The sequence below is a fragment of the Dipodomys spectabilis genome, unplaced genomic scaffold (genome assembly GCF_019054845.1).
Source record: "Dipodomys spectabilis isolate Male_0828 unplaced genomic scaffold, ASM1905484v1 ptg000178l, whole genome shotgun sequence".
Classification (NCBI taxonomy): Eukaryota; Metazoa; Chordata; class Mammalia; order Rodentia; family Heteromyidae; genus Dipodomys; species Dipodomys spectabilis.
Window position 1 is genome coordinate 12493436 of NW_024870855.1, and position 24584 is coordinate 12518019.

The following is a 24584-nucleotide window of genomic DNA, read 5'->3' on the forward strand; positions in this document are numbered from 1 at the left end:
ATGGGAGAAATGAAGGATGAGAGATGGAAGGGCAGCAGGACTGATAGGCAGCAAGGTAGACAAACGGAGGGAGGACAGGTGGACAGGCTGAAGGATGGACAGGAAGTTGGACAGATAGGAGGGTAGAAGCATGGAAGGGCAGCAGTATGGGAGAGTGAGAAGGTAGCCATGTGTAGGGAGGGAGTCCGGAAGGGCAGAAAGTCTGGTATCTGTACTTCTCTCAGCTGCACTGGTAGCCAGGGCTCTTGAATGGCTGCCTCCGCCCCTCCCTTCTCCTGCTGCCTCTTCTTGACCTGTTTTTGTGCCAGTCCTGGGGCTTGACCTGTCTCTCAGCTCTTTCACTCAAGGCTAGTGTTCTACCACTTGAACCACAGTTCCACCTCCAGCTTTTTTGTGGTTAAAAAGTCTCATGAGCTTTCCTATCTGTGCTAGTTTTGAACCCTAATCCTCAGGTCTCAGCCTCCTGAGTAGCTAGGATTACAGGGGTGAGCCACTCTCCTTGTCTTTCAGGTCAGGGTGAACAACCTGATAACCAACACTGCCCTCATTACCCCTCTGGTGTCCTAAACCCTACCTCACTTCCACAGAGTTTTCAAGAACTCCTCTTCAGGACCCCTGGATTTCTTGCAGGCCCCCTGAGTCCCCCCAAGACAACACGTGACCTGCACCCCCACACTAGGCATAACTTCCTTTCCAGAAAGTACTAAACTGTCATGTGGGGTCCTGCTTGGCTCTCACAGTCACTGTGTTCTCCAGGGACCCTCTGTACCTCCAAATAAAATGTCACACAATGAAACAATGTGATTCAACATTTTACATCAGTGAGGTTGAGTTTCCAACATTTATTCCACTAGAGGAAAGTACAGCATTTCCGTGAACCATCTCAAGGCTACATCCATGCAACAACAGCCTTAGAACAAAGGCAGTTTCCAAAGGAAATGGTTGATTGATTGCCTAGGGGTGGTGCCCACACTAAATAAGGGCAGAAGAAAGGCACAGTGTGACCACTGCATGATGGGAAAAGCAACCAGCAAGCAGTATCTTTGCCTTCCTGTGGCAGAGGGGTGACCTGCGGAGCCCCAAACCATCCTCTAGGATACAGGAAGGAGCAGCAGGAAAAGGTCATTTTGGCTGCTGAGTGGCCACAAGGCCTGGCCATGAGGACCAGCCATGGCTGGGGTGGGAATGGGCTCTGGGAGGAAAGAGCCAGGCAGATGCTCCACACAGCATGGTTCACAGCTACTCATTGGTCCGTGGAGTTGTCTGCTGGAAGCCCCGTTAACGTGCCAGTGAGGGATGGCTCCGGTGGGATGGGATATTCTAATAAGTGGGGATCTGGGGCTGGTGGGGAGGGCAGGGTTTGTACAGAACACTGAGAAAAGCCAGAGGCAGAGCAGGACTCTCCCAGGCACGCAAGCCTCTTTCTCCTGCCCATGGAGAGAACATTTTAAGACACTGGGAAGTTAAAAATAAAAAACTTAATCACTTTACATAGAGAGTTGGACAAAGTATTCTGTTTCCTCCAAGAAATGGAAACTTCTACCTGATCCTATTTTCCTTTAATGACAAAATTGCCCGAAGACTCAGACTGGCAGAATAGCCTTTCTAGCACTTCTCACAGCCTGCCTAAGGCCTCTGCAGAATCTGTCCACTAGCTAAGGCTCTCATGGATATCCCCCAGTCTGAAGTTTGCACCAGGTCCGCATGGCCCACAAACTGCCATGGCCCTCACCCTCCCTACATTCTGCCACAGTGGTGGCTGGGTCATACACTCCCTGGATCCACCTGGCTCATGTCAGCTTTAGAGTTCATCGTGTTTGGCCTCCTGGTCTTTGAGTTTGAATTCCTCAGCCGTGACCTTTCCATCGCCATTCCGGTCCTGGTTGGTGAACATATTCTTCACGATCATCTCAGCCTCAAAGCCAGGAGCAAGTTTCCCTTTGCCAGTGGCTACCTGAGCGTGGATATACTGTGAAAACTGGGGACAAAGGGCAAGGCAGATGTGAGACAGTGGCTGAGAATGCAGAACCAGCCCGATCATAACCCACGCCCAAACAGCCCAGGGGACATGGCTGAAGCCAGAGCCTGTTCCCACCAGACCCCTACACCAGTGGCCACCAGAGCATACCCTCACCCCACAAGCTCCCCACAGTGCAAACCTAGTGATTCTACTATGTACCAGGTACCCATGTGGACCCTGGGGACTTATCGGGATACAAATGAACAAACATCCTGCACATGCTGGCCTTACAGGGAGAAAAATGAGCATAATCAGTGAACGAATGGCACATCTTGTTCCAAAGTTCAGGCACAGAATGGAAGCAAGGGAGAGCAGGATGAAGTGGTGGGCTAAAACCTCAGGGGGAGACATATGCAAAAGCCTAAAGAAGGTGAGATAATGAACCGCACACCATCTACAGTGGAGTCTTCTGAGCAGGGGGTGTGGCTGGTACAAAGGCCCAGCTGGAACACAGATGAGGCACAGGAAGGAGGCAGAGGTCTTACAGCCCTGTGAGGCCCTGAAGTGACTCTGTGAGCTTTTGAGAAAGGCCAGACGACAGTGCAGTCACCTGAGTAGCTGCAGGACAGAGCTGTGCTGAGGGCCACAGGATGTAAAGGAGAAGCAGGCTTGGGGGAGAAGTGGGGGACCAGCAGTGCAGTGAGTTTGATGTCAAACTGGTGCAGGTGGAGACATGTGAACTCATGCTCCACATCTGAAGCACTGGGACGGGATGACCCACAATGGAGCCTGGATGAAACAGAGCATCCCTGGCCCAGCAGAGCCTCACAAGGGAAACCAGACAAGCAGATTCACTGGAAGTTGGGACAGTCAGGGGTGCTGAAGAAGAGAGAGAGGATCGAGGACCGATCTCAACCTCGGGCTCAGAAGGCGCTGGACATGGTGGCAAGGGGGTCTGAGAAACAACAGCAGCATCGCAGGACAAAAGTTCACCAGAAGGGAGCTTAGGAAAGGATGGAAAGCCAGGTGCTGGTGGCTCATGCCTATAATCTAGCTACTCAGGAGGCTGAGGGCTAAGGATCATAATTCAAAGCCAGCTTAGGCAGGAAAGTCCATGAGACACTTAACTACCAGAAAACTGGAAGTAGAGCTGTGGCTTAAAGTGGCAGAGCACTGGTCTTGAGCAGGAAAGCTTAGGGATAGTATCTAGGCCCTCAGTTCAAGCCCCAAAGCCAAAAAAAAAGAAAGAAAGAAAAAGAAATAAAAGAGTGGAAAGCTGGGGGCAGCAGCACATTCCTGTAGTCCCAGCAGCATGGAGAGTCTATGACCAGCCTGGGAAGTATAGTGAGACCCTGTCTCTTAAAAAGTTGAGCCAGGTGTGTTGAACACCCGTAATCCAGGAGGCTGAGACAGGAGGACCTCTGGTTCAAAGTGAGACACTGTCACAAAAACAAGACAGGAGCTGGAGGAAAACTGATGCTGAAGGAATGGCTGGAGCCTGCACAAGAATGCACAGAGGAAAAGCCAGGGAGCTGTGACTCCAGCTTGTCAGCGCAGTAAGTCACCCAGCTCCATGGAGAGGCCTGGGGTCCCTCCTGCACCTCCCAGCTCCCTATCTCAGCCGAGCTGAGTCACTGGCACTGATAAAAGCCCTGGGCACACCCGCCCATCAGGCTGCTCACCTCTTCCAGGAGGACTTCTCCATCTCCATCCTTGTCAATCTCCTCAAAGAGGTTGGGAGACACCTCCCCATTCCACACAAACATGTACCCCTCAGGCAGGCCAGCCACCAACTCCAGCAGCTCAATGTCAAACACCAAGACAGCACTGCCTGGCACCTCTCCATCTGCTCGGGGAGAGACAAACGGCATGGGTTTGCACCCAGCAGATCCTTCCACCCACTGCTCCCACTAACCTAAAGGCGGGGAGACTGCACTTGCTTCCAAATGAACTAGATCCTGAGAGTGGCATTTAGAAAAGATAGGTGTTGTTTCATGCAACTTGTTTCGATTTTATATGCAACACGAAATAAATGTAGTCATATGCAATGGCTCCACCTGTAATCCCAGCTACTAGCGAAACAGATTGGGAGGATTGAGGTTCATCATCAGCCCTGGCCAAAAGAAGTTAGCAAGACTCCATCTCAACCAACAAGTCAGACATAAGGGCTTGTGCCTGTCATCCCAGCTGTGGACGGCTACAGATAACAGTGATGGTGGTCTGAGGTCAACTCTGGCCAAAAAACAGCAAGACCCTATCTGGAAAATAACTGTGCAAAAAGACAGGGGTATGGCTTAGTGGTAAACCACTTGCCTTACAAGCACAAGACTCACAAAAATAGCTGACACTTTCCACTGTAGTGATGATCCCAGCTAGAAGTGTTCTGGAAAGCTATATCTCAGCAATGTCATGTAGCAGGACATAACCCTGCAAAGATGCAGGAAAGTCACTTTTCCCGGAACCAGTCTTAATTAACTCTGCCAAACTTTCCTGGCAGACTTGTGGTGAGGAGTCCTGACCTTCGGCATCCACCCGTCCAGGCTAGAAGCCAGAGGGAGGAGGCCTCTGCATATGGAGAAGGGCAGCGGTGCCTTGCCACCCATACCAACACTCGGCTCGCTTCCCTGCTACTCTTCTTACAAAAGCTCAGGAGCACCAAGTTCACAGGCTCTTTAAGCAACTTCAAACCAGAAAGCATAACTACTCAGGAGGCTGATATTTAAGAACCATGGTTCAAAGGCAGCTTGGGCAAGAAAGTCTCTTGAGACTCTTATCTCTGATTAAGTACCCACCCCCCCCCCAAAAAAAAAAAGCCTTGTGGCTCAAATGATAGAGCACTACCCTTGAGCAAAAGAAGTTCAAGGCCAGTGCCCAGGCCCTGAGTTCAACCCCAGGACCAGCACCAAAGGAAAAAAAAAAAAAGCATAGCCCTTGGAGTCTTAAGTGGAAGAGGCATATGGCAGTTCTAGCTCTAGTCCCCCAAAAGTACAGCCTGTACCCCAAGCAGAGTCACTCACCCACGCCAGCCTCCCCATAGCCCAGGTGTGGCGGGATGATCACAGTCCGCTTCTCACCCACACACATTTCCCGGAGGCCCATGTCCATCCCCAGGACCACCTGACCGGACCCCAGCACAATGTTGTAAGTCCTGCCTAAACTCCACCTGAAAGACAAGAGACACAGGTTAGATTGGCCAGCCACTGGGACCGGAAAGGGTGCTTAGGAGAGGAACACGTGGGTCCCTGAGGATCCTCTCAAGATACCCAACTCTTCTCTCTCCCCAGGATACTGGAGGGAGCCACAGATTGGCACAATCTCTCACCCCAACCCCTGCTGCCCTGAGGAGCTTCCAGAGAGACAAGTGCCATGCAGAGAGGATGAGCTCTGTGCCAGGATGGAGCCCCCAGGAAGAGGGGAACTCAGAGACAAGGTTCCCATTGCACAAGTGCAATCAAGGCAGGAAGTGGGCTCCTCTTGCACAGGCAAACGTATCCTTGACTTCCAGAAGGAATGCCTTTGTTCAGTTCCTGCCCATACTCCCCTTTTCCCATGTAAGGAGCCCTAACGGGAATATGAGCTTTGGAATATGAAGCACTTGATTCAAGAAATGAAGGGACAGTGTTGAAAAAAGGCAAGACATTTAACCCAAGGCAGAAAGTGGCCAGAAGAAGCGCATTCAACTTGCTTCACCATATAGGGCAGCCCTGGGAAACAGATTCACAAACACGCACACATGCATCAGAAGCAGAGCTAGCTGACAATGAGACTCTGGTGTTTATCCAAGGGCCAGTTTTAAACACAGCTGCACAAGATCTGCCTTTATAGAAAAACAATTCTACAGGGTAAGAATTAGTCTGGTAGGCCAGACATGGTTGTGTATGCCTTTAACCCCAGCACGGTGAAGGCTGAGGCAGCAGAACTTGAAGGACTTCCCGCCCCCAAGGGATACTCACGTGGAGTCCAGCAGAGTCCCATCCAGAAGGGAGGCATTGTAGTGGTACTTGAGGTAGTCACCCTTCTTGCTCCGCACTGAGCAGTCAGGGGGCTTGTAGTGGGAGGTGATGTTGATGGAGTCCGAGGGGTTGTGGAAATCGATCACATGAATGTCGAACACCAGCACAGCTGAGCCTGGAATGTTCCCTGAGGACAGACACAGAGACTTAGTGAACAAGCTCTGTGGGCCACAGCACCCAGCACCCCCCCAGGGTGTCCTGCCTGCCTCCTGTGAGGAATACAGGACCCAGAAGTGAGAGGCAAGGGCACACCAGAACGGAGCTGTGGCCATTAGAAGAACTGAATCTTCATTCTGAAGACAAGGAAATGGAGGCATAGATCTGTCCAGAGGAACCAGGCCAATTAGCATACTTTGGACTCAAATGCAGGACTCTAGCCTGTTTGCCCCAGTTGAATTGACCACAGATGGCTGAGGGTGAGGTTCCAATGGTCTACCAGACCACTTACCCAGTAAGCAGGAAGCCCTGAGTTCAAATCCCAGTTCCACCTCTGTAGGTCTGTAGTGAGTGGTAGCCTTTCACAGAGTTAGGGATACAGTGAGGCTGACACTGAATTTGACTAGCTCAGCTTCTGCACTGAGCACTGCAGCACAAACATCCCATCAACCCAGAGGCTGATGCCCACCTACTCCAGTGACGACTACAGTACTTCGCATCAAGCTGGCTGTGTGTCACCTCCCAGGTACCTGGCTGACTCTGAGGCACAGAGGGCATCCAGTGGGTGTGGGGGGAGGATGCAAGCATGCATGAGCAGGAGCTTTGCCCATCTGATTCTCTGAGAATCCCTACCACCATGTCATAAAGAACTCAAAGAAGCCTTGACAGACAGGCAGATGGAGTTCCTGGACAGCAAAACTGAAGACCAGAACTTGAGCCCTAAGACAGGGACCTGAGCCCTACCCAGGCAGGCCTTTCACCTAAATAAGGATTTTGTACTTTCACACAGTTCAAGTAAACAAGATAAATAAAGCTAAAAGGAGGGAAAACAGAGCAAAAACATGAACAGTCAATGAACATGAACAGAATTCACAATGCAGATCTTACAACTTTGGCATAGGCTTAAATATTTTCAGAAGGAAAAGAAAATGGAGCTAGGAGAACAGAAAATACCACAGACCATTCTAGAACTAAATCTACATGGGCAATCAAGGCCATTCTAGAACTAAATCTACATGGGCAATCAAGGCCATTCTAGAACTAAATCTACATGGGCAATCAAGGTTTAAGTTGGATGTCAACCCATGGTTTGCCTCTCGAAGCCCAGCAAGGTGGGAGCAGCCAGTAAACAGAAAGGCAGGTGATGCGCACCTCTGCCCTCCTCTCCGTAGGCCAGGTGAGGGGGGACCACGATCCTTCTCCTCTCCCCAATGCAGACGCCCAGCAAGCCTTCATCCATCCCAGGAATCACATAGCCCTGCCCGATGTACGTGTCGAAGGTGCGGTTCCTCGAGTAGCTACAAGAGAAGAATGGAAACAACCAGGCAATCACACACATGTCAACCATCAGCACCACAGAGGCCTCCAGGCCCCAGAACAGGTAAGGCCACAGTGGGGGCATGTGCTTTCTAGCATATGACAGGAGCAGACCTCGGCTTTGGTCGAGTCAGTCATAAATGCACTGTAATCTGAGAGAGGGAGCCACAGGGAGCCAGTGCTGACTTAATGAAAAACCAAGGGTAGGTCGCAGTGGAAACTAAGAGATCACAGGGCAGTGTCTCCAGCCTCTGGAGAAGAATATCTGAATATGGGAGATATGGATCATCTGTATGTGCATGTGAGCCAGTGTATGGGTTGGGAATTGAACCCAGGGCCTCACACATCCTAGGCAAACGCTCTACCATTGAACCACACCCCCAGTGCAGGTATGAACAGTGTTTCCAGGAGAGTAGCACAAGTCTGAGGACAATTTAACTCCAGAGACTGCAGAGCACTCCTTCCCAAGGGGCCTAGGGAGAAGAACCTCCTCTCCAGTGCAGAAACAATCCTAGATGAAGACCCTCCAAATCCATATAGGAACTAAATTTGCCATAGAAGTCATTTGCCATAGAAGTGACAGGTTCTGGAAAACCCAGCCAGTCAACTCAAGTGAGGTTCTCCATCATAAACATTGATTAACACCGCCGCCGCCGGGTGCCTGTGGCTCACGCCTGTAATCCTAGCTACTCAGGAGGCTGAGCTCTAAGGATCATGGTTCAAAGCCAGCCCAGGCAGGAAAGACCCTGAGACTCTTATCTCCAATAAACCACTAGAAAACCGGAAGTGGTGCTGTGGCTCAAGCAATAGAGCACTCACCTTGAGCTGAAGAGCACAGGGACAGCGCCCAAGCCCAGAGTTCAAGCCCCATGACCAACCAAAAAAAAAAAAAAAAAAATTGTTAACACCAAGATTTCTAGATGTTGGAAGGGAGAGGGGAGAACGATGAAAAGGGTGATTGTCAACCAACATGCATTATACTTATAAACACATTGGTTGAATGTTAACCTCTTTGTACAACTGACGATAATAAAATCCAAATTAGGGGCTGGGAAGGTGGCTCAGTGGTAGAGTGCTTACCTTGCATGCATGAGGCCCTGGGTTCAATTCCTCAGCACCACGTAAGCAGAAAAAGCCGGAAGTGGCGCTGTGGCTCAAGTGGTAGAGCATTAGCCTTGAGCTAAAGAGCTGAGGGACAGCGCCCAGACTCAGAATTCAGACTCCACCACCACCACCACCACCACCAATAAAAGATCCAGATTAAAGATTTCAACAGAAAAGGCTCTCTGCCCACAGGGCAAGTTTTTTAAGAGGTTTTTAAGCGTTGGGTGCCTTGCGGTGAGGACGATAAGGAGCTAACAAAAGTTATTACAGCGGGGTGCCAGTGGCTCACGCCTGTAATCCTAGCTACTCAGGAGACTGAGGATGTGAGGATCACGGTTCAAAGCCAGCCCAGGCAGGAAAGTCTGCGAGACTCTTATCTCCAATAAATCACTAGAAAACTGGAAGTGGCGCAGTGGCTCAAGTGGTAGAGCACTCGCCTTGAGCTGAAGAGTGCAGGGACAGCACCCAGGCCCAGAGTTCAAGCCCCTCGACTGACCAAAAACAAAAAGTTATTACACAATTTTATTTATTATGTAACAGAGAAAATATTTTATAACATATACATATATGACATTCTGTATGCCATATAGAAATGACTGAACAAATCAGAAACTACTAATGAGGATTGTTAATAAAATGGTAACCAGATGGAGTGGGCATATAGCATATTGATTTCATATATATTATCTTTAAGTAGCTATAGAAAGGTGTTTCAGTTCACCAGATCAATTTGTGAGTACACTGAATCTTTTTTTGTTTTTTTTGGTCAGTCATTTGGCTTAAATTCTGGGCCTGGGCGCTGTCCCTTAGCTCTTTAGCTCAAGGCAAGCACTCTACCACTTGAGCCACAGCACTACTTCCGGTTTTCTGGTGGTTAATTGGAGATGAATCTCAGACTTTCCTGCCAGGGCTAGCTTTGAACCACAATCCTCAGATCTCAGCCTCCTGAGTAGCTAGGATTACAGGCACCAGGCTATATACATTGCATCTTGATCAATTCATCATTCTCCCCACCTCTCCCGACTCCACCCATCCCCTCACATGACCTGGTTCCATTTTTACATATATACATTGAATATTAAACTACTTTCACCCACCTTTCCTCTCTACATTTGTCTGCTCTTCCCCTCCCTGTGACCTCATATTTTGTTTTTATTTAGAATCACATGACTGATGCTCTTTCAAAACAAAAATCTCAAATGAAAGAAGAGCTGATAGGAATAAAGAGTGGATTATTCAAATGAAATCATTTTCGTGTATGTGCCATTTGTCATTTTGTCATGGACCTTAAACTCAAGGCTTGGGCCCTGCCCCTGAGTTGTTTTGCTCAAGGCTAGCTACTCTACCACTTGAGCCATACCCTCAGTCTCACGGGCTAGGTTGGCTTCTAACCAGGATCCTCAGATCTCAGCCTCCTAGTAGCTAGGATTACAGGTGTAAGCCACTGCCCCTGGTTCAAATGAAACCTTACCACAGAAAATTCTGCAAGGCTCTTGGATGATGAGCACATAAACTGGAAGTCTAATACCAAGAGGGACCAGCAAGACTTCCAGCTTTTACGGGAAGCAAAGGCCTGGAGTCTGTTGGAGGAGCAGGACACTGGCCCCCCTCACAGTAGCCCTGGCCCAGAGATTTGGGGCTGCTTCCTCACCTGGAGTCAAAGACGGTGCCATCAAGCAGGGAGCCGTTGTAGTGGTACCTGAGGAAGTCTCCACTCTGGCTGCGCCGCGCACAGTCCGCAGGCACCTCTGTGTTCTCCACTGTGATGCCGTCCTTGGGGTTGTGGAGGTCCAGCAGGACCACGTCAAACACCAGGGACGCCTGTCCAGGGACGTCCTTCCCTACCCAACAGAGGAAGAGAGATGTTTGCACCAGGCTGGGGCTGGGCCACCACCACACAACAACCCTAGTGCTGGCCCCTGACCTTGTCTGGCCAAGAGCAAGGGGGATTCCAAGTTCTGGGGATCCTTGGGGTCTGACTATGGTGTCTCACCATGTTCACCCATGTGCAGTATGACCCCATTGCCTGTGCCCATGCTGAGTGGCTCTGCACTGCTTGCCCCCGCACTCACAAAGGCCTCAGGGTTCTGTGTGTGGACAGATGAAAAGCACAGGCCCTAAAGTTGCACTGGTTGTGCAGAAATCCCACTCATAGGGCTTCACACACCCACTGAGAGCCAGGCTTGAAGTTGGATGAATGAACTGTACATTGTGTCTCTGGGAAGTCTTCCATGCCTAGATTGGTGGTGCACATCTACTCTATTCTTCTTCCTCAACCCTCCGTGCCTCTCTTCACTTTTCCACAGTCCCTAAAGGCTTCATGATCACAGCCAAGGTGTTTGAAAGGCAAAATGGAAAATTCAGTGCTTTATCCACAGCAAGATACAAATAAAACCAAGGCTAGATAACAAAGGGGAAAATATGGCACCCATAATCCAAAATAGTGATTCTATCTCCCTCCTGCATGGTATAGCTTCTCTGGGATGAGCCTGGAGGTACACAGGATGTTCATTGAACACCATCACCCCTTCCAGCATTGCTTTGGGCTCCCTATCTGGGGGATTTAACCGAGTCCAGATCGAAAATACTAGGGATTGGCTGGGAATGTGGCTTAGTGACAGAGTGCTTGCTTAGCATGCGTGAAGCCCTGGGTTCCATTCTACAGTACCACATAAACAGAAAGGCTGGAAGTGGCACTGTGGCTCAAGTGATAGAGCGCTAGCCTTAAGCAAAAGCAGCTCAGGGACAGTGTTCAGGCCCTGAGTTCAATCCTGGACTGGAAAAAAAAGAAAAAAAAATACTAAGGATTTTTCAAAAATAATGTTAACTGGTATTAGTGGCATTCATCTATAATCTTAGCTGCACAGGAGCTGAGATCTGGGAATCATGGTTCAAAGCCACCAAGGCAGACACATCTGAGAGACTTTTATCACCAGTAACCAGCAAAAGTCAAGAAGTGGAGGTGTGGCTCAAGGAATTGAGTGCCAACCTTGAGCAAAAAAGCCAAACAAGGCCCTGAGTTCAAGCCCCAGCACTGCTGTGCACACATACACACCAGAGGTATTAAAAAAAATAACAATTTTTCCTTGTCATATGAAGTTAATCATAGGTAAAGCACAGCATAGCGGAGGAAATGAGGAAAACTTAGCAATTATGACATCATATGGCTAAACTTCTCTGTCTAAAGTGTCTACTTCAATGGTAGCAGAGTAGCCCAGTGGAAGCGCGCTGGGCCCATAAAGTGTCTACTTCAAATCTCACTTCACAGCTGGGAATCCTGAGAGCTTGGTCCCCTCAGCTGTGGCTGGAAAAGCAGCGGTAGAGCCCATATTTAAAATGATCTGGAGAGGACGTTTCTGCAAAGGGTAAAGCCAAAGGACAATGCTTTGGGTATGGCAGGCAGGGCACAAGCTTTCTGTAAAGATCCCCACCAGCCAGTGTGCGGGGAGCCCTCAGCACCCCTGCTGGCCATGTGTTACAGTGTACAAAGAGGGCAGTAGCATCCTGGGTGGCATGCCAGCCCAGGCATCTCTCTCTCCCCTCAAAGCACAGTGACATGAAAGCAGGCAACTGACCCAGCCTCTGGAACACACAGTGTGCCCCATCCCTGGAGCAGATCTGTGCCAGCCTCTGGAACACATGGTGTGTCCCATCCCTGGAGCAGATCTGTGCCAGCCTCTGGAACACACGGTGTGTCCCATCCCTGGAGCAGATCTGTGCCAGCCTCTGGAACACACGGTGTGTCCCATCCCTGGAGCAGATCTGTGCCAGCCTCTGGAACACACGGTGTGTCCCATCCCTGGAGCAGATCTGTGCCAGCCTCTGGAACACACGGTGTGCCTCATCCCTGGAGCAGATCTGTGCCAGCCTCTGGAACACACGGTGTGTCCCATTCCTGGAGCAAATGTGTGGCAGAGAAAGTTAACCCTTTGTACTTTGGCTTACAAAGAGGAACAAAGGTTTTCATTTTTATCTTTTGTGGTGCAAGGACAGAACCCAGGGTCTCATGCATGCTAGGTGAGCAATCCACCACTGAGCCACCCCTCAGTTCCTAGGAGAACAGCTCCAAAACAACCCCCCAGAGTTTGCATGATTTTAGCATTAGCATATATATATGTATATACATATATACACATATGTAAGTATTTCCCAAGATTATTCAGTCATTCAACGATTTACTTGAATACCTGTGCAATAGTCAAATATAAATTACTTATTTTAAATATTTAAGCTATTAAATATTTATTTAAGACAAAGAGTAGTCTTCCCATGAGACTGAGCATCTTGTTTGTTATGTGGATGAAAATGCAAAGGGTCTGAGACCAGGTAAAAAGAACTTCCACTGGTGAAGAATAGCAGTGCAAAGAACTTGACCCCAGAGAAGGGAGAATGGGCATATATTTATGATAATCATTTCCAAACTTGACTTCTCTATTAGCAGGGTACTCTGCCCATACTTCTTTTAAGAAGCCACCTGGCACTTGCCCAGCAAGGGCAAATTGTCACTTGACTGTATCAAGTGGCTGCCATATTGGACAGCAGTGGGTCCCACAAGATAAAGACTGGATTGGAAAGCAGTGGGTCCCATGGAGTCACGACGGGATAGGACAGCAATGGGTCCCCTAGGATCATAACTGGATTGCACAGCAGTGGGGTCCATAGGATCACAACAGTCTTAATCCCTGAGAAGGAGGAGGACTCACCATCCCCGTGTTCTCCATAGGCCAGGAAAGGAGGAATGGTGATGATTCGCTTTTCCCCCACACACATCCCCAGCAGCCCTGTATCCATGCCAGGAATCAGCCAGCCAATGCCCACATATGTGTCGTAGGTTCTCATGCGATTGTGACTGAAAGCCAATGAGAAAGGGAAAGAGTTCCACGGTGTAGGTTTCCAGTGTGTCCTTCAGGGAGAATTTTGTTACCCAAATCTCAGGTAAACAAGCCCACATCCATCTCTGGAGACTGCTGCTCCCAAACACAACAGAAGGCATCCAGTTTAAGAAGAAAGGAAAGGCTCGGGTTTCTATCAGCGATGGACTACCATAGACCAGCTTATTCCACTAGTCAAGCACACTGTCATGGCAGAAAATCTGGTCTAAAGCTTAGCCTATATATAGCTTTATTTGTGGCTACTTACAGCTTTATTTCTGCCTGTTCTCCCTCCATGGGGAAAATATAAAAATGAGCCAAAACACATGAGTCTACTAAGGAATAAGGCTCTTTGCTTAATGATAAAGTATCAAAATACTGTTAAATTAGATAAGAAATACTTGAGAGTTTTCTAATATGCACTAAGCCTTGATTCTGGCACCATGAGCATAAGACACTACCCACAAGTATTACAAAGAGTAGTTTAATACTGGTGAAAGTTCAGAAGGGTCCTGTTTCTGGCTTCCTCATGGGCATAGAATATAGACAAAACCAAAAGACACAGGGGGCATTTCACAGTCACTGCTATGAACAGAAGGGCTTACCTGGAGTCAAACAGTGTCCCATCCAAGAAAGTCCCATTATAGTGGTATCTAACAAAATCTGACACCTGGATAGTCCGAGCGCACGTCGGGGGCTTGAAATAAGTGTGAATCTGGACCTGGTCTTCAGAATTCCAAATGTCTATCAGAAGTACATCGAAATGAAGCACAGAGTTTGGGGGAATCACACCAGCTAGAAATGAAAGAGAGTTCACACTTAGAAACTACTGCTTTTCAGGCCACAAAATAAATACCTAGGACACTGCTAATAGGAACAGAAACCCAAAGGGCTCAAGCTGGGTCACTGATGAAGACTTCCAAAATGACCCATCTTTCCTTCCAAATGAAACTAAAAAGAAAAAACACATTTCCTCTCATCAAAGACACCAGTGGGAGCCAAGCACTGGTGGCTCAGGCCTGTAATCCTAGCTACTCAGGAGGCTGAGATTTGAGGACTGAGGTTCAAAGCCAGTCCAGGCAGGAAAGTCCATGAGACTTTTTTTTTTTTTTGTCAGTCATAGGGCTTGAACTCTGGGCCTGGGCACTGTCCCTGAGCTCTTCATCTCAAGGCTAGCACTCTATCACTTGAGCCACAGTGCCACTTCCGGTTTTCTGAGTGGTTTATTGGAGATAAGAGTCTCACAGACTTTCCTGCCTAGGCTGGCTTTGAACCGTGATCCTCAGATCTCAGCCTCCTGAGTAGCTAGGATTACAGGCATGAGCCACTGGCACCCAGGTCTATGAGACTCTTATCTCCAATAAACCACCAGAAAACCAGAAGTGGCGCTGTGGCTCAAGTGGTAGAGCACTAGCCTTGAGCTGAAGAGCTGAGGAACAGCACCCCTGCCCAGAGTTCAAGCCCCACAACTGGGGGAAAAAAAATCATGTCCATTGACATGGACATGCCCATGTCAATGACACCTTTCATTTCTAGAAGAGATGAAATCTAAAACAGTAATATCAGTTGTATCTGTCTTCACTGCTTTTTATTTTCCCCTCTTAAAGTCCCCAAGGGCTGGGAATGTGGCTTAGTGGTACAGTGCTTGCCTAGCATGCATGAAGCCTTGGGTTCAATTCCTCAGTACCACATAAACAGAAACAGCTGGAAGTGGCACTGTGGCTCAAGTGGTAGAATGCTAGCCTTGAGCACAGAGAGGCTCAGGGACAGTGCCCAGGCCCTGAGTTCAAGCTCCAGGACTGGCAAAAAAAAAAAAAAAAAGCCTCCAAAACTCTCCAGTCTAGTTGGCCACAGTCTCTATAGAGTGTTATGGTGGCTTCTCAGGTGTGTTTACAAGTACAACTCTGATCATATAAAATAGTATTTACCAGAATGAACTCCAGGAAATGGAAACAAGAAAATAAATAAGTACAAAATGACAGAACTCACAAACGCCCTCGCTTCCGTAGGCAAGCTTTGGGGGGATCTTCACGAAGCGCCTCTCATTTACACACATCCCAACCAGAGCCTGGTCCATCCCTGCAATCAGCTGTCCTTTGCCCACAAACACGTTGAACGTAGAGTCTCTGTCATAGCTGACCACCAGAAGGAAGAGAGAGAAAAAGAAAAGCATAAATTCCAACAAGAAAATTTCTGCAAGCATGGGGTTGGGTCACTACCACAATTATCGCAGGTAATCAGTGTAAGTGCATCTTGAAACCACTCATTTGTATTGAGGGCTGATGGGTTTTGGCCTAGGGCCGAAGATAAACGGCAGGAGTTTGCCTGTGCTCACTTGCAATGTCAAATTCAACAAGTGAAGGCTTGCCCTTTGACACTGTGCTGGGTGTTTTGGGAGACATGAAAGAAGCCGAAGACATAGACTTTGCCAACAAATACTACTTTATGAACTGGCAGAGAGAGGTGGTTTCAGATCCTGTATAAGACAATGATTATAGTACACTCATTCAGGCCAGGCCTAGTGTTCACTCCTGGAATCCTCGCTTCTCAGTTAGAGGCCAGGATGGGAAAAGAAAAAAAGCTGAATATGGTGGCTCTCTCATTCCATCTACTCAAGCCCAGAGGGAGGAAAGTCAAGATCTAGGCTGGCCCTGGGCAGAAACAGCAGGCCTTATACAAAAAAGATAGAGCAAAAAGGCTGGGTGTAGCTGAAGTAGTGAAACATCTACCTAGCAAGTATAAGGCCCTGAGTTGCCAAAACTATAATGCAGAGACTACAAAATTTTAAAGAGAAAACACAAAAGAAAAATGAATTAAAAAAAACCCACTCAGAGCTTGATTTACAGTAATGGACAGAAGAAGTTTAAGGGCATGGCTCTCACTGCATATAAGGGAGGACCTATAATAAAGATGGCTGGCTAGGAAGGTGGCTCCATGGTAGAATGCTTGCCTTGCATGCATGAGGCCCTGGGTTCGATTCCTCAGCACCACATAAGCAGAAAAAGCCAGAAGTGGTGCTGTGGCTCAATGGTAGAGTGCTAGCCTTGAGCTGAAGAGCTAAGAGACAGCACCCAGGACCAGAGTTCAGGCCCACAACAAACCAAAAAATAATAATAATAATAATAAAGATGGCTTGGTGGCCATCTTATAACATAGATTTCTACTTATTGACTGGAAGGACATATTCAATAAGATAAATACAAGTTATAGAGCCACAGTATATGTAATTATATATATATATATTTAATCCTATATATGGATTAGATTTAATCCCATTTATTTATAGATAGTAATAGTCACTAATTATAGATAGTGACATAGATAACAGGTATTTAATTATAGGTTAAAAGATAATAGACAAAAACAATAGATATGTGGGTAAATAGGTAGATAGATGATACAGAAATATAGATAATATAGATACATATGAGAGACAGACAGACAGACAGATAGATAGCTGCATAATTGACACAGGAAAATCTACAAGGCAGTAAATGAAAATTTTGTCAGTGTTAATCTATGGGCAGTAGATTCCAGGTGACTGGCTATGTCTTCTCTTTAATTCTCTCTTCAGAAATGACCCTGTAATTACTTGTGTAAGCAAAGTTCAAAGCTGCTGGTACTCAGGCCATTGGGACCTGCTGCCTTTCACTGCCAATTGTTTTTCTTCTTTGCATTTTTCCCACTGAACAGTTGGGACAAGTGTGAATCTACGTCACTCCACCCTAATCCTCCAACCCTTGGCAAGTGAGGGCAGCTTCCTGGATCCACCATCTTTTCCACTGCCCTGTTCTGCAGATCTGGATAACCTTCCTTCCCTTCTTCAGGGTCAATAAGCAGAAGGCAGGAATTCCAGTTCAGGCCAAGCCAGAGGACAAAGCTCTGGTAAGCTCAATGGCCAAGTTAGATCTGTACCTACACCCCCTCCCCCGGGGCCTCCCAGCTACCCTGGAAGGCCAGCTTGGATTACACTTGGTTTGTAGCACACTGCACTGTAAACATCACCAACTAGCAGGATTATGATAAAGAACCAGACTCCACAGATCCAGAGGTACTTAATATGGCACACAGTAACACACAGGCAGAAGGTGACTCCAAGAACACAGTTTTTAGAGCTGGTAAAGAACTGTTTGAGCACAAGACCTGGGTTCAATCTCTAGCACCACACAAAAACAAAAACATGTCAGCCAGGCTCTGATTTTCATACCTGTAATCCTAGCTACTCGGGAAGCTGAGATCTGAGCATCGCAGTTCTAAGCCATCCCAGACAGGAAAGTCTGTGAGACTCTAATCTCCAAAAAGCCAGAACTGGAGCTGTGACTCAAGTGAAGAGTGACAGCCTTGAGCAAAAAAGCTCAGGGACAGCACCCAACCCTGAGTTCAACCCTGGCACACATGCATGAACCTCTTCTCCCCCCTCCAGCCCCGTGCCCCCATAGAACTGAATATAGTTCCCAAACTTAGTGGCGGTTTTAAATAATTAATAGTATTTACAGGCACAGTGGCAAAGAATGCTCTTCTCTCCTGCTACCTCATTTACTCTTCATGCAGCACTGAGAAGTGGGTGCTCTGATAGGGACCTAAAGTTAAAAACTTCTCCAAAGTCAGTTATCCAAGTGGGAAAAAAATTGCTAAATCCCAGGATGGTCCAACTCCTAGGCACCTGGCATAGAGCTTCTCCATGATGAATAAAAACCTGCAGAGGCCTCACTCCTAATTAGTTCATTCATGATGGCCTGAGAATCTCAAACAAGAACCTTTCCAAAAGAGGCACTCATGGGCTGGGAATGTAGCTTAGTGGTAGAGTGCTTGATTAGCATGCATGAAGCCCTGGGTTCAATTCTTCAGTCCCACATAAGCAGAAAAAGCCAGAAGTGACACTGTGGTTCATGGGAGAGCACTAGCCTTGAGCAAAAGGAGCTCAAGGATAGTGCCCAGGCCCTGAGTCCACGCCCAGGACTGGAAAGAAAAAAAAAAGGGCACTCAACATCTAACCATGGAGGCTAGTCTTATTGACTGCCTCAAGTCTGACCATCTGGAAAAGCAGTTATCTCCAGAGCATTTCTGCTGACCAGTGGGCAGCTGGCAGCCCAGCACTCATGAAAATCACTCCTGCCATCTAGAATGAGGGCGCAAGCAGCTGGTCCCGGTGTCCAGTTCCTTTCTACCTTCTGCAGAAGGCCAGCCCTGCAGGCCACACCCCACAGGCTGGTCCAGAAAAGCTTCACAAAGGGGTACACCTACAGACACTGTTCTCACAGTGAGAAGCAGAACTGTTTCTGATCAGCCACTAGCCAGTGAAGCCCCCTGTGCCATTTCTGGTCTGGGATGTCCTGAGTGAAGGACGGATCAAGAAAAAGGAATACAACAGCGGAGTAGAGAGGCTGCAGGCAGACCAAAGTAGTTTTGTTTGCATGTAGGAAAATAAAGAGTGAACCTGTTGAAATGTTCTGGGTGGAGGGAGGACTAAAGGCAGTGAGGTTGATGGGGATTCACTGTATGCCTGTGTAGGAATGAATGTCATGATGAAACCCCTCGTGTAATAATGTATGCTAATTAAAAAAGAAATACAAAGCCTACACACTGGAAAGGAAGAAGTGCATCTGCTTCAGATGGAATCATATGTAGAAAGCTCAGCAGAATCTACAAGAAAACTTAGAATTGGGCTGGGAAGGTGGCTCAGTGGTAGAGCGCTTGCCTTGCATGCTCGAGGCCCTGGGTTCGATTCCTCAGCACCACATAAGCAAAAAGTAAAAAGCCGGAAGTGGCGCTGTGGCTCAAGTGGTAGAGCGCTAGCCTTGAGCTGAAGAGCTGAGGGACAGCGCCCAGGCCCAGAGTTCAGGCCCCACAACCGGACCCAAAAAAAAAAAAGAAAACGTAGAATTGATTAATCTCAGCCTCTCCTGGAGTAGCTGGGATTAGGGGTGTGAGTCACCAGCACCCAGCGATTAAAAAAAAACAAAACAAAAAAAAGAGGCTAGCTCCACCTTCTTGTTTCCCCTCCCTTCTTCCCCCACCACTATCCACATTTTCATTGTCTGACCAGCATTCCTTCCTCCAATCCACCTTCCCTTTACACCCCCTCCCAGCTCTGCCCTCCATCCTCCTTTCCCCACACACCCTTCCCAGCCCTCATCCTCCATCCTCCTTGGTAAATTCTAGCCTCCTTTGTGTCTTTTGCCTCAGCCCAGGCTGCCTTCCACACAAACAACTTGGAGTCAAGCCTTCTCCCTATTTTCCTAGTTGCCTGCCTTTCTGCCCACTGTAGTTAAGGGTAGACCATAGACTATGGTCATAAGCAACTGGCCAGGTTAAAAGTTACACAGGACCACTCAGTACTTAGGTATCTTGGACAAGCCATTCAGGCTTTCTCAGCTGTATGTGCATGTATGTGTGCATATGTGTAGGTGTGCACGCATGTGCCATACTAAGACTTGAACTCAGGGTCTCATGCCTTTACTTAGCTTTTTTTCCCCCCTGCCCAAGGCTCTACCACTTGAGCCACAGCTCCACTTCTGGCTTTTTACTACTTAACTGGAGATAAAATAAGAGTCTTACAGACTTTTCTGTCAAGGCTGGCTTCAAACAAATGGTCCTTAAATCTCAATCTCCTGAGTTAGGATTATAGGAGTGAGGTTCTGTGGTTGACTCCTCTAAGACTCTTCACATGCAATAAGATACCTTTCTCAATGTCCTGAGCTGGATTCTGTTGAGATTAAAGGAGTGAATACAGGTGAAGGCACAGGCTGAATCTGGTCATAAACTCTATGTGAGTTGGAATATATACACTCTTCTTATTGCACTGATTGTAACTGCTTTGGCCATAAATGGCAGGATTGAGGGAGGGGACACACAGGATTAGTACTAGTCTCTGAGGGCAGACCACATGAATGTCTCATGGATGAGGCAGCTCCAATATGCTCTTTCTACTGTCCTACAATGCCTCACACCTGTGGCTGCACAGACAGCACAACTTGGTCTAGCAGGGATTACTGACTCTATCCGCTCAGGCAAGAAATCTTCCCTATGTTATTGTTATTACTGTGGTACTGATGTTTGAATCCAGGGCTTTAGTTTGAAAGGTAGGCAAGCTGACACTTGAGCCATACCCCCAGTCTTTTCTCCTCAGTTATTTTGAGGGTTAGGTCCCACATTTTTGCTTGGGGCTAACCTCAGAACTGTGAGCCTACTGACTTTCTGCCTCCTACATAGCTGGGTGTGAACCAGCTGGGTGTGAATAGGTGTGAAACACCATGCCCAGCATCCCCTCTTTTATAACAAAAGGAACAAATGAAAGAAGATACACAAACAGGCAATGAACCTGTGAAACACTGTTCTCAGTCAATGTCAGGGAAATGCAGATCACAGCCATATATGACACTACCACTACCCTTAAGTGACCAGAGTCAAATGAAAGTGTGAACAACGTGTGAAGGATTAGGCAGGAGGGAACAGACATAGAAGAGGGACAAAGACAAAGTCCTTCACAAAGTTAAATGAGCCAATGATTCCAGTCCTAGATATAAACCCAAGAGAAACTGAAAGGCGCACCAGCACAAAATCCTGCACACAATGTTCATATGAACTTTATAATGCAGGACCATGTACACAAGCCAAATACCATATGAACTTTGCTTTATAATGCAGGACCATGTACACAAGCCAAATAACCAGAGGTTATTTGACTGCTGTGAAAGACTGAGGTACTGGGGGTGCCAAACATGCATGAAGTTTGGAAAGCTACGTGAGGAAACAAAAGTCAGATGCCCACACCACAAATTGGATGACTTGTTTATATGAAATGTCTGCGACAGTTAAACTCAACAACACATGGGGGGGGGGGCTAGGGGGAGGGTATGCTACTGCTAAATTAGGAGTGCCTAATTTCTTTTTTGGAATGATAGAAATGTTCTGGAAGTAGACAGTTGTGGTATTTGCATGGCTCTGTGAATATACTTTAACAAAAAAACACCCAACTGCTGGGCACTGGTGGCTCATGCCTGTAATCCTAGCTATTCAGTAGGCTGAGATCTAAGTACTGCAGTTCAAAGCCAGCCTAGAAAGGAAAGTCCATGAGCCTCCAATTAACCACCAAAAACCCAGAAAGTGGCTCAAATAGTAGTGCTAGCCTTGAGTGAAAAAGCTCAGGGACAGTGCACAGGCCCAAGTTCAAGCCCCATGACTACCACCACCAACAACAAAAAACACCTAACTGTACATTCTCAGTAGGTGAATTTTATTTTGTTTTTGTTTTTGTTTTTTTGGTCAGTTGTGGGTCTTGAACTCTGGGCCTGGGTGCTGTCCCTCAGCTCTTCAGCTCAAGGCCAGCACTCTACCACTTGAGCCACAGCATCACTTCCGGTTTTCTGGTGGTTAATTGGAGATAAGAGTCTCATGGACTTTCCTGCCCGGGCTGGCTTTGAACCCTGATCCTCAGATCTCAGCCTCCTGAGTAGCTAGGATTACAGGCGTTAGCCACCGGCGCCCATTTCAGTAGGTCAATTTTATAACAACGATGTTTCAATGAAGTTTTTTTGTTTTTTTTTTAAGCAACATCCTGAAGCAATAGTAAGTAACTGGAATCACTGACCAGGGCTGGGGTTCAGAGGTAGTGCTCCTGCCTGGATGCACAAGGCCCTTAGTAAACAGTAAGGATGCCATCTCTACTTTTTATTTTTTGTTTGAACTATGGGCCTCCTGCTCTTGCTTGGCTTTCTCTCACTCAAGGCTAGTGTTCGAACACTTGAGCCACAGCTCCACTTTCAGCTTTTTGTTGGTTAACTGGAATCTCTCAGATTTATCTGCCAGGGTTGGCTTCTTCCCCTGGAGATCCCCAGACCTCAGCCTCCAGAGTAGCCAGGATTGCAGGCATGCGCCATCTCACGCCTACATGGCAAGAAGCCATCTCTTAGCACTTGTTAATGTGCCACGTAGTAATGTGTGCAAAACTGCAAAGTTTCAGAGAGGTGGCAGTCGGTGTTCTAGCCAAGATGCATTCAGCCCAGCCTCAGGCAGGGCCCAACATCCTACAGCTGGAATGAGTCAGGGGCGCTTGTTGGCAACAGAAACCTAGCCTGATGTTGGGGCCTATGTGGCCCAAACTACACTGGAAGACAATGGAGGGGCGGGTGATCCTTGGGACTTAAGACCCCAAGCAGGGCTGAGTGCAAAGGCCGCAATGTCTCTAGACCACGCACCTCTGTCTCATTGGCTTCAGGACGACCCACGGGAGGGGGCGCAGGGACCCCGTCCCATCCCACTCCGACTTTACTCCAGTTTCCCGGCCTCGGGAGGCTCGGAGCCTCTGCTCACGTCCTCCTTTCCACACGAAGGGAACAGTGCTGGCCGGGTCCAGGCCTGGACTACTAACCAGCAGCGGCTCCGACCCGCCCGGCCGCGGAGATGCTGGGAGCCCGCCGGAAGGGCCATCGGGCGGCGGCCTCTCCCCGGCCCGGGGCCAGTTCACACTATGTCACGGAGCTCGGCCCGAGAGGCCATTGCGGGGGTCTGGGGACCCCGGCGTCCCTGCCGCGAGGGCTGGGGACCGGGCCTGCAGGCGAGGCCCGGCGGGAGGGGCCGGCGGCGCGGTACCTGGAGTCGAACTTGCGGTCGTCGGGGAATGTGCCCACGTAGTGGTAGCGCACGAAGTCGCCGCTGCGCACGGCGCGCGGGCAGTCGGCGGGCACGAAGCGCCGCTCGATCTGCAGCTCCGGGTCGACGCCAAGGCCCGCCACGGGCGCCGCCTGTCCGGTCACCCAGAGGAGCAGCAAGAGCGGCGGCGGCGGCAGGGACCGCCAGCCCCGGGCCCGGGACGCCATCGGGCGGTGGGCGAGGAGCGGGGGCGCGCGGAGCTAGGGCGGCGGATGCGCGGCGCGTCTGCAAACGTGGAACGGTCCCTGGTCCCTCCCGGCGTTGGCCACGGACCCCTCCCCCCCCCGCCCGCCCCCAGCCCGCGCCCAGCCCGCCAGGACCCGCCCGGTCCAGCAGGGCCCCGCCCCATCCTGCGAGGCCACGTCCCACCCGGCAGGGCCACACCCCGTCCTTCAGGACCCCGCCCCTCCTCGCTGGGACCCGCGCTTTGCCCAGCGCCAGAGCTCTGAGCCCCGCCCCGTCCCACAGAACCCGCCTCACAGCACCTCCCCCAAGGCCCCGCCCCATCCCATCAGGCCCCGCCCATAGGCTCCTCTTCTACAGGCCCCGCCCCAACCGCTCCGCCCCTCCGGGGGCGGCAGCTTGAGAAGGAATCTCGGATCCTCGGGGGACTTGGAGACCTGGACATTTCCACGCCTGACGCTGGCCGGCGGGCCGGAGGGGGTGGCGGAAGGGAAGCGGGCCGGAGAGGGGTAGGGGGGGAATTTCCGCCTGTCCCCAGAAGACTGCACATTGCTCCCCACGTGCTGCAACTTCGCCGCCGCCGCCGCCGCCCGGGAGCCACTCACCCCCTCTGCTCCACCGGAGGAACACAGGGCCCAGCCACGAGGAATCCAGTGGAGTCGGTAGTTGCTCTCTTGGTTTAGAAACGTATTACAGTTGGAATCTTAGAAGCTAAAGATTAAAATTGGAAGCATAAATCACAGCAGTTTTTTCTCAACTTATTTTAGAAACTAGTTGCCGAATAATCCAGACACCAAAACCTGGCAAAGATAGAATAAAGAGAATATAAAAAGACACACACACCACACGAACCCTTGACAATCTTTTAAATTTATGAATGTAAAATTGCTGACTGAAATGTGAGCAAATTGAACTTAGCAGTATAATCAGGGTCACCACCAATACATGGGCTAATCTGGATGACTTCAAACTGATGAAAGTTTCAGTTGCAACTGTAAGATGAGGATAAAATGATGGTTACAAAAGTATTATAGATCTAATTACTGGATTCCAGGGATCAAACCAGAAACTACAAGTAGCTCACAGGAAATGTTCTTGTTCCCATTAGGATTTACTCTAATAATAGGAGAATTACTTACAAACCGGAGAAGAAAGAGATCAGAGAAGTTCATGGCAACTTATAACCTCATGCTTAAACCAAGAAGAAAAACACCCCACACTTCTTTCCTATATGCTGAAGAGCAAGACCATAGCAAAGTCTGCTTTTATAAACAGACAATCCAAGAAGCACCAAAAATTATCTTTTATGACCAGGCATAGTGACAAGAG

General features: G+C 48.8%; 2 protein-coding genes across 2 annotated transcripts in view; one reads left to right on the forward strand and one right to left on the reverse strand.

Moving 5' to 3' along the window:
• Nucleotides 1-7792, forward strand: part of Nt5c3a (5'-nucleotidase, cytosolic IIIA) — a 56282-nt gene extending 48490 nt beyond the window's left edge. The window contains exons 10-11 of the mRNA XM_042694963.1: nt 4333-4338; nt 7782-7792. The gene's annotated coding sequence lies outside the window, so the exon portion shown is untranslated. The remainder of the gene's footprint in view (nt 1-4332; nt 4339-7781) is intronic.
• Nucleotides 828-23316, reverse strand: Fkbp9 (FKBP prolyl isomerase 9). Its single transcript, XM_042694961.1, has 10 exons — nt 23013-23316; nt 15411-15556; nt 14027-14216; nt 13254-13399; nt 10202-10391; nt 7282-7427; nt 5914-6100; nt 4978-5123; nt 3643-3806; nt 828-1978 (listed from the first exon to the last, which is right to left on the reverse strand). The coding sequence occupies exons 1-10, from the start codon at nt 23237-23239 to the stop codon at nt 1802-1804; spliced, it is 1719 nt and encodes a 572-aa protein (XP_042550895.1). The 5' UTR covers nt 23240-23316; the 3' UTR covers nt 828-1801.
• Between the last annotated feature and the right edge of the window lie 1268 nt (nt 23317-24584).